The following is a 10,273-nucleotide window of genomic DNA, read 5'->3' on the forward strand; positions in this document are numbered from 1 at the left end:
TTTGTTGTGAGAGAAAAACATTATACCATGACTGATAAAAGTGAAGAGGGCCTTAAAAAATACAAAAATACCGATGAGTTTTTAAGGGAGCTAGATTCTTCACTCCACTTCCTGTCAACTGGCATCCAGTATTCGTACAGGTTCAGGAAGAGGTTAACCTTTCGCTCCTGCGGTGAGTTGCCGTGGAGAAATTAAAGTTGAGAAAGAAATAGTTGGTGTTTGATAAAATTGCATTGGTGGAGTAGTACTGGTCCATTGTCTGTGCATTTTCACTCTTGTGGACATCACGACAAAAGCTTGTAGGTAACACCTTAACAGGATGGGTTGTGAAACGTTCATATCAGACATTCAGACGACGGGTGCTGAAGCCTAACATTTCCAGCACGGCCGGTTTCGTGCACTGGTCGGCAACACTTGCCATCCGTTGTTTTTCTCAAAAAATCCTCCGAAGCAACCCGTTTGGCAAATCAAGGCAACCCAATAAAGATGCGTCTGGCGTATCCGAAATAAATTCTAGGCAGATCACAGCCAACGATCCGTGATCGGACGGCCTCGCTCGAGTGGTCACACCGAAACGCTCGGGTCCCGTGCCTCCTCATGCTCGCTGGCACGGACACGCGTGTGGGACACTCCGAACTCGTGCCGCTCGCACGCGCGGCGGCGCGGGCTCACCAGCGCGCATGGCGCCTGCGGGGGCGCACGAGCGGGCCTGCGGATGGCGCTTGCGGGCTGCGGTAACCACGTTTACGTGACAGTTTAACACGCACAGGCGTTTAGAGGGGAGCGATTCCGGAAAAGCAAAGAAAGCGCAGTCAGCCACCTCGATCGATCTGGCTGTCGATTCTGCCGGCGCCGCGCCTACCTATAAAGCCCTAACCTGCGACGACGACACCATGTGTCATCGGAGCGAGTTCCTCTCCCTCGTGCTGTACCAACCAGCCATGGTCGACACCGTCGCCGGCGCCACCGACTACCGCGGCCAGCCGGCCTCGCGTGCCGCCACCGGGGGCTGGAAACCGTCGGTTTTCGTCATGGGTACGTTCCCATCTCCAGATCTCCTTCGTCTTGCTACGGCGCGTGAGGCGTGACACAGTGGCATCGCTCATACCATCGACATGACCACGACAAGCCGTTTTCATCTTTGCTTGCATGCAGCGATGGAGATCGCGGAGCGGTTCGCGTACAAGGGCGTGGCCGCGAACCTGATCACCTACCTGACGGGGCCGCTGGGGCAGCCGATGGCGCGCGCCGCCGCATCCATCGATGCGTGGAAGGGCGTCTCCCAGATGCTGCCGCTGCCGCTCGCGTGCGTCGCCGACGCCTGGCTCGGCCGGTACCGGGCCATCGTCCTCGCCTCCCTCATCTTCGTCGTGGTCAGTCCCCTGTCTCCCGCACGTCTCCGACCGCTCGCTCTCCTAGCCCAGTCTTGTTCTTCAACCGTGGCCCTGTTTACGCTGCAGAGTATGGGTGCCCTGTCGCTGTCGTCGGCGTTGCCGGCCTTGCGCGGCTGCCACGTGGCCATCTTCTACGTGGCACTGTACCTGGTGGCCCTCGGCGAGGGCGCGCACAAGCCGTGCGCGCAGGCGTTCGCGGCGGACCAGTTCGACGAGAAGGACCCCGAGGAGAGCGTGGCGCGGAGCTCGTTCTTCAACTGGTGGTACTTCGGCATGTGCGCCGGCACCGCTGTCACCACCATGGTCTCCAGTTACGTGCAGGACAACGTCGGATGGGGACTCGGCTTCGGCATCCCCTGTATCGTCATCGTCGCCTCGCTGGTCCTGTTCCTGCTCGGGACAAGGTCGTACCGGTTCTACACCACCACGGAGGCCAGCCCCTTCTCTCGCGTCGGGAAGGCGTTGCTGGCTTTGATCCAGAGCTGGGCGCCCAAGCATCGCACCAGGTATCTCCACTGCTCCGATTGAATATTTGCTGCTGTGCATCTTGTGTGACATGACATGACAGTCCGTGCATTGCTGCAAGCAGAAAATTAAGCGACGGCGACGAGGACAACGCCGTCGCCGTCGAGGAAGTGAAGAGCGTGCTCCGCCTGCTGCCCATATGGGCGTCGTGCATAATCTATGCGATCATCTTCTCCCAGACATCGACGTTCTTCACGAAGCAGGCCGCGACGCTGGACCGCCGGATCGGCGCGAGGTTCAAGGTGCCGCCGGCGGCGCTGCAGACGTTCATCAGCGTCAGCATCGTCATCTTCATCCCGGTGTACGACCGGCTCTTCGTGCCCCTGGCGCGGCGCTACACGGGGCGGCCGACGGGGATCACCATGCTGCAGAGGGTCGGCGCCGGCCTGGCGCTGTCCCTCGTCGCCGTGGCCCTGTCCGCGCTCGTGGAGATGAAGCGGCTCCGAGTCGCGACGGAAGCCGGCCTGGTGAACACCCCGAAGGCGCAGCTCCCCATGACGCTCTGGTGGATGGTCCCGCAGTACGTCCTCATCGGCGTTGCCGACGTGTTCGCCATGATCGGGCTGCAGGAGTTCTTCTACGACCAGGTCCCCGACGCGGTGCGGAGCCTTGGGCTGGCCCTGTTCCTGAGCATCTTCGGGGTCGGCCACCTCCTCAGCAGCTTCCTCATCTCTGTCATTGACAAGACGACAGCGAGGAGCGGGACGAGCTGGTTCTCTAACAACCTCAACCGCGCCCACCTCGACTACTTCTACTGGCTGCTCACTGGGCTCTGCGCCGTGGAGCTCGTCGCCTTTGTGCTCTTCTCTCGAGTGTATGCTTACAAGAGAAAGAGTGGCAATGATGGTGGTGGCAATGGTGATCTCGTGTGATATATGCAGTTTGAGCTGTACTGATCACTTTGAGGGGGGTGCCTGTAGCTGTAGCTGTTTGTAGAGAACCAGCCCTGAAAAAAAAAAACCCGTACGGAGTACGGAGTGGCTACGGCATTCTGGTGTTAACACATACAGTAATTTTCCCCCCTTGGACTGGTTATCTGTTGGTTTAAGATTCCAAAATGGGCTAGTCGAGGCTATATATTCTCAAATGGGCCATTTTATGCGGAATTATTTAGATAAGCACCATAATATAACCTTCTAACCGGCAACTAAGGGGATCTTCAATTGCCAACTCTAAACTAGTTTTAGATGCCATGTGGAGTAGAGAGAGGTCAAAAATCTTTGAACCAGCCGGAAGAGAAGAGCTAATTTTTTTTAGAGAGAATATATAAATAAAAAACATATTTCATATAAAGCATACATTATGAGATGACAATATGACATCTATACTATTGGAGGTGTCCTTGTTGCACGAAATGTGTAGCCTCTGGATCTCTAGATATCATCTTTGGAAAATATCTTTTTAATAGGACCTCAAAAGGTTGTCGCAAGGAGAATATGTGCCAGGGCAGCTACAGTAGCCTCTTAAGAGCTAGCTTATAAGATATTTTATTCAATAAGGAGAGATAATAATAAGCTAGCTCTTAATGAAGAGCTAAGCTCATACACTATCAATGTTTACATATTTTTTTTATACTAGCATGTTAGATTACTCTATTTTTTTTTTATTTTTTTAAGTTCATATGAGCTAGTAAGTTGACTCTATCGTTGAGGATGCCCTTAGCAGGCATGCAACAAAAGAGATACCCTCATACTTTGCTGACCAGCGTAAGGATCAACTGCTTACCCACAGATTGTAAAGGACGATCTTGTGGGTGCAGCAGTGTCAAAGGAGACGCCGTGACAATACAGATCAAGGGATATGTGGCTGCAGCGAGGTCAAAGGAGATGCCGCAAGGCAATCAGATGGTAGCGGGATGCTGCATCAGCCACGCCTGGGACACTAGGCATGTTGACGATCCGAGACGTGAACCGATGGCAGCCTGCAGCTTGATGGGACACTAGCGTTTGTTGGCCAGGCGACGAATCAGGGCAGCCTCTTGATGTCTTGACATGTGAAGACCAAATGTGCAATTCCTTTGATTTTATAGTCAGCTTCAAGGATCAACTAGCAGTTCCCTTCTTCATGAAAGTTTTGATCTCAATGTCTTGGGCCATCTGGATAGTTCGTAATGACTGTATTTTTAAACAGAGATCAATGTCTCTCCAAAGATGCAAAGCAGTTTTCAGAGAAGAGTTTGTCAGAGTTATACCACGTGCAAAAGAACCGAATCGCAACCCCCCCCCCCCCCCCCCCCCCCCCACCACACACACACACACACACCCACATCGATTATGGCTAGAAGCTTTTGCGTAATCATTTTCATTGTTTCCATTTTGTTTCGTGAGATGGTACCTGTAACTTTTCACTTATGTTTAATAAATCCCGGTAGGGGGCTATCCCTCCTATTTTTTCTAAAAAAAAGATCAAGTGTGCATTAAATATACGAGAGACTGTGACTGCTCATTTGATAGAGGTATTTGCATGGCAGAATAAAAAGGGGGCTGCAAACACATCCAATATTTGCGGGGAGATGAAATGCTAAGTCCCACAACACAAAACATTAGTATATACAAATTAATTGGCTTAGTACTAAATCTTAATAGATGAAAAAATCGAAGTATTCAGTGAAGTATCTATAGTAAACCACTCTACATAAGTAGGACAACAACATATATATGGTTACTAGAAAACAACTTAAGTAGGACAACTACACCTTAAAAATAGACTAAAACTATTCCACGATATGGCTCCCTCTGTCAAGAGCGATGATAAACACTTGTGTGGATTTATTAATATCAATACACTTTGCAAAAGAAAATTATTGTCGTAGCAACCTATAACTTTGTGGTTACCAAACTTTATATTGATGGGTATATAATACTTTATATACATACAACGCAAAATTACTTTACAACTTTTCAGGAATACAATCCTGGACTATGTTTGCCAAAAGTTCTGGTCTTAAACTGGAAGGGTGATAACAACTTAATCATATTGTACTTAGTGGGGAAAGTTTTGACTTTTCAAATAGTTTTAAATGCTCCTCTTTTCTCGACCAATCTTGGTGAATCTTAATATTCGAATAAGCTTTAGAAACAACACCAAGATAAACTTTGACATAATGAAGATAAAGGAATGCTTCAGCTCTTATATGCAGTATCTATATTATTTTACTTATAGTTATGTTTAATTATGATAATGTGGACAATTTAACGAAGATTCGGGGATTTCTTTATATTATGTTTCACAATAACATCGGTGGGTAATTTTTAGAAAATAGAATAGATCCTAGTGATGATTAGAGTATAATAGAGTACACTGGTGGCAAGGTTCTCTTCTGAACTTCTTCTAAAGATTTTACAATTTATTTTTTATTTTTAATTTTTCTAGCACGTCTCATAATAATTAATAGGAAGATAATAGAACATGGATTCTAATCACTACAGAAAGTTCCAGGAAAACTGAGTGCAGAGGGAGCACAAACTCACATTGGAAATTATGTCAGGCCGAATGCTCCCACACAGCATTCGAAGAGTTACAGATAATCCAAGCGATTTGAGCAAGATGATAGACCGGCGAATGCTGACGTCTCATTGATTTGAGCAAGATGATAGACTTCCCCGCGACCAGCGAGCCGTGTGGGAGCAGTTCGTCGGCCATGGTTGGCAACAAGGCCAGATAATCTCTTAACTCTTGCAAAATCTTCCCTCCGTATGACTAGAGTAGTTGGGGATCAGGGGCGGATCTACCAATCTCTGTATTTGCAAGTACATGAACATACGAAGAAGACGAGGGCCGTGCGAGGTACCGATGCTGGGCTATTGGGCAGCATCTACGCTTTGCGAGATGAGAGAGGCAGCTAGTAGCTGATGTTTTAAGTTTTGATTTACACCATTTAAAAATGTTAGTTGTAGACTTGAAGAGATATTGTGTTTATAATCTTTCTGCAATAAACATCTTTTATGACTCATTGCTTTTTATTTGACATGATTTTTATAAACATCTTTGATTTACCAAAGAAAGCTTTCAAGATATTTTGCTAAAAAAAGCTTTCAAGATATTTCAGCATAAGCTATTTGCCTGTATAGGTTGTCAGTGTTGTGGCTCATGCATATATGATGCCATTGTCAGGGAAGTTCCTAGCGACGGAAGCTTCTAGAGCCTGGTGGTACTTTCTAGCTAGCAGTACCCTTCCCCCATGGCCAGCACCCAGCGTCTCAAGGATGTTCTGCACGTCTACCTTGACCCCATCGATCCCAGCAGATGCAAGATACGAGTGGAGTTCATTGTAGAAACTGAATACTTTCTCAGGGTTCACAAGGCCTAGTCCATTGGTCGTTATGCTGTCCAAAGCATCGCAGGGCTCGTTTTTCTGAACCCCTGGTGATGACACAGGCTGCTGCATCTTTGATTTGTAGTGCTCCATTCCAGCTACACCTGGCCTGACTCCACCCCAGTATCCAGTAATGGCATGCCATACATACACATACCTGAGTTGTTTGACACAACATGTCAGAGAGATGACTTTCGAATTTTTTTTGTCATCTGTAATAAATGAATAAGAACAACTTATCCAATATAATGGTGTCATACTTTAGCTCATGTTTCCCTTTGATTTCATTGACGATGTGTGCTAGGCCCTTTGCTAGATCATCTTCCCTGTGACCCTCTCTGCCATTTTTCTGAAACTTGTGGTTCTCCTTAATGTGAGTCAACCTGTTTGCAAAGCTAATATACATAATAGGGAAAGTTCAGAATTTGAACTGATTCTCTATATTTTGTACATAAATCAAGTAGTATGACCGGCAAAGTGTACTATGTTTAGACTGCTTGCTTTTTGTTTGACATGATTTTTACATTATTTACGTAAGTTAAAGTTGATCTAATGATTTCAAAATTATCTATTGTTCCCTCATTATAAAGATTTTTTATACATTTCCATTTTCTACTAACTTTCAAAATTTTCTATTGATCGGCCACTGTTGGGGATGGACCCATTTTTGCTGTGGGATTTCCCCTTTACATTTCCATTCTTCGTGCTAGGCCTGAGTTGTTCATGCTAGAGATTAAAGTTCAAGGCTTAAAGGGATTTCTGATTAAGTGGGAGGTGGACATAGGTGCTTTAACCATAGACTTGTTGATGAATGTTTTAGCCAAAGAGGTGCAATGGTCATCTCGCCAGTGTGGCAGATTGTGGTTCTTTGACAAGAATTTGGGAGAAGATGTCAGATTAGTGAATGACAGACAGTTGCTAGATATGTTTTCTATGTATAAGGCTGAGATGTGTTTGCCAGGTCTTCCTAGGTGTATTTGATAATTCAGTATCTACTGCTGATGACTATGCTGAGCTAGAACCTCTGTGTGTTATTCCTCCTGATGATGACCAACCTAGCCAAGTGAATCCACCACAAAAGCCAGAGGCCCCTGAACCCAAAAAACACAATATAGAGGCTCCTGAACCCACAAAAAACATGCCAGAACCTACTGAAGCTACACCAAAGGAGCTAGACTTTGAGCCTGCTAGGGAGCCAGACATGTTTGATAATGAAGAGGAGTACGTGGGCGTTGATGATGAACACATCTATATCTCAGTACCACCTGCACAGCCAACCACAAATGCCACTGCAACACAACCAGTTGATGACAATTCTGATTATATTCCTGCCGAAGGAGGTGTTCCTCTTGAGGCAGGAGTTAATGATGCAGATCCTCAGGAGATAAATGTCCTTCATGATCCAGAAAATCCCAACATTGTGAAAGGTGCCTTATTTCCTGATATCATAGCATTCAGGAAAGCTGTGAGGTACTATGCTGTGATCACTGGATTTGAATTTGCTAATGTGAAGACTGACAAGACCAGGTTCATTGCCAAGTGCAAAGCTGAGGGCTGCCCATGGAGAATACATGCGTCAAGGATTTATGATGGCAAAACAATAGAGGTACAACCTGTGTATTCTTATTTTTCTATTGTAAACTGTTTTTGGTACACTTTTGTAACATGTATTCAATTTTGTTGCAGATTGAAGTATTGCCTGCTGAGCATAACTGTCCTACTACAAAGCTGAGAGAAGGAAAAATGGCAACACAAGACTGGGCACAACTGGTTGTATCATCTGGCTTACGCCATTTTTGACTCAGAGACAGAGGACAATTGGAAATGGTTTATGGAGCAGTTGCATAAAGCTATAGGATCACCTGAAGGCCTAGTGATCTGTACAGATGCTTGTAAAGGTTTAGGAAGTGCAGTGGGAGCAGTGTTCCCGCAAGCTGAGTACAGAGAATGCATGAGGCACTTGTATTCAAATTTCATGAAGCACTATCAGGGAGATGTCTTCACTGATCATTTGTATCCAGCAGCAAGAAGCTACACAGAGGGGCTGTTCAAGTGGCACATGCAAAAGATATTTGATGTTGCACCAGATGCCATAGAATTCCTGGAGCAGCATCACAACAGACTGTGGTACAGATGTGGGTTTTCAGAGAAGAGTAAATGTGACTACTTGACCAACAATGTATCTGAGAGCTTTAATGCTCAGATCAGGCACATGAAAGGACTGCTGCTGCACGAATTGGTTGATGGCCTGAGAGAGCTCATCATGGAGAAGAGGTTTTTGAGGAGGAAGATTGCTAGGGAAATGCGTGATGGTGTACTACCTAATGTCATGAAGGAGTTGAATGCTATCAGCAATAATCTCAAAGTGGTTAAGGTATCAAGTAGCGATGAAGACGTGGCTGAAGTGACACTTCTGGACAACTGGAACAATCAGAGGAGACACACAGTTGATCTCCAACATCATTCATGTTCATGCAGAGAGTGGCAGCTCACAGGCAAGCCCTGCAAGCATGCATTAGCTTGGATACTGTGCAATAGGGGAATGAAAATAGAAGACTATGTACATGAATATTATTCTGTACCAAGATTTAGGGCTGCTTATGAAGGAAGAGTAGAGCCTTTTCCAGACAGAACACAGTGGCCTGTGGTGGATCTTGGGTTCACAATATTTCCACCCTTGCTAGGAAGACCATCAGGCAGACCAATAGTACAGAGAATTAGAGGCTGCCTTGAAGGGAAAGCGAACAAGAAAAAGGTGAAGTGCAAAAGGTGTGGTGACTTCGGTCACTTTGCCAAGACTTGCAAATTTGCTGAGGTTGACTCCGATGGAGAAATTGGGGGCAGATCACAGAACAAGAGGTTAGTGACTCATTCTCAAAGCATTTCTTGTGCATTCTGTACTGAACCTAGTGCTAACCACTATACTATGCAGGAAACGGCAACAAGATGATGACACTGCTGGGCCGTCAGAGGTGAAGAAGAAGACGGCACAAAAGAAGAAAAAGAGTCCCAAAAGGAAGAAGACGCCTAAGAAGAAGAAGACTCCAGTGAAAAAAAGCAACAGAAGGCTGCTGCCGCACCACAGCCTAGAGTTGTCACGAGCTTGTCACAGTTCCTTAATACCCAACTCACTCCTCAAGTCACTGATTCCTAAATCTTAATGTTGAGTGCTTTTGATGGTTGCTGTGTGTAATCAGGCTGTGATTGTGAACCTGTAATCAGGCCGTGCTTTTGAACTAGAAATCAGGCCGTGCTTTTGAATTTTATTAATCAGGCCGTGCTTTGTTCAGTTAAAGTCCTGTGAACTTGTATCCATTTAAAGTCATGTGAACTTTGTATTCAGTTAAAGTCCTGTGAACTTGTAGTCAGTTAAAGTCCAGGCACTAGTCTGTGAACTTGTTATCAACTTATCTGTGTCCTTTTATGGCATATGCTTTGTTCAGTGTGTTCAACTTGTTATCAAATTATCTGTAACCTTTTTATGGCATATGCTTTGTTCAGACGGGTCAGCTGGGCAATCCAATGCAACATACAGGTCAGCTGGACAGCTGGGCACGGTACCGCCCAAGGAGCGGGTGCTGCAGGCAATGCGACGTGCGGCGAAGGTGCTGCGGCGACTGGACAGGGGCAATACGGACCATACTAAACATGTTGCCGTATACGAACGCCTGAAAGCCTACTTAATGGCATGAATCACGTTTCACGGGAATTACAATGGCATATTTACAATATCACGAATTGCAATGGTATATTTCTAAACTCGAAGAGTTACAATGGCAGTGTTCGAATTAACCCTTAAAACAACTAGTTCCAAACTAGGGCACCTACATGTACGCATGGATACGTGGGCGTGTGTATGACACGATTGCGTTTAAGTCATTCTTGGTGGAAGTTTCATTTGAGTTTCATTTACATTTATGCCCCGTTTGGCAGGGCTTCACTTCACTAGTGAAGCCATTTTTTTGGCTTCAGCTCCACGAACAGTTCCACCGGTAGAGCTGAAGCGGTTTTGGTAAACCGTTTGGCAAAATGACTTCCC

The 10,273-nt window shown here is 46.2% G+C and overlaps 2 protein-coding genes across 2 annotated transcripts; both read left to right on the plus strand.

Annotated features, from left to right (window-relative positions):
• The first annotated feature begins 725 nt into the window (after positions 1 to 725).
• Positions 726 to 2,996, plus strand: LOC136450850 (protein NRT1/ PTR FAMILY 5.10-like). The gene is made up of 4 exons (XM_066451492.1): positions 726 to 1,035; positions 1,156 to 1,373; positions 1,461 to 1,900; positions 1,984 to 2,996. Exons 1-4 carry the CDS (start codon positions 894 to 896, stop codon positions 2,789 to 2,791), a joined length of 1,608 nt encoding a protein of 535 aa, XP_066307589.1. The 5' UTR covers positions 726 to 893; the 3' UTR covers positions 2,792 to 2,996.
• Positions 2,997 to 7,067: 4,071 nt separating this feature from the next.
• On the plus strand, positions 7,068 to 9,452 carry LOC136455386 (uncharacterized). The gene is made up of 6 exons (XM_066455431.1): positions 7,068 to 7,097; positions 7,196 to 7,840; positions 7,921 to 8,004; positions 8,075 to 9,093; positions 9,167 to 9,281; positions 9,432 to 9,452. The coding sequence occupies exons 1-6, from the start codon at positions 7,068 to 7,070 to the stop codon at positions 9,450 to 9,452; spliced, it is 1,914 nt and encodes a 637-aa protein (XP_066311528.1).
• Positions 9,453 to 10,273: the final 821 nt, after the last annotated feature.

Source organism: Miscanthus floridulus, chromosome 5 (assembly GCF_019320115.1).
Source record: "Miscanthus floridulus cultivar M001 chromosome 5, ASM1932011v1, whole genome shotgun sequence".
Lineage (NCBI taxonomy): Eukaryota > Viridiplantae > Streptophyta > Magnoliopsida > Poales > Poaceae > Miscanthus > Miscanthus floridulus.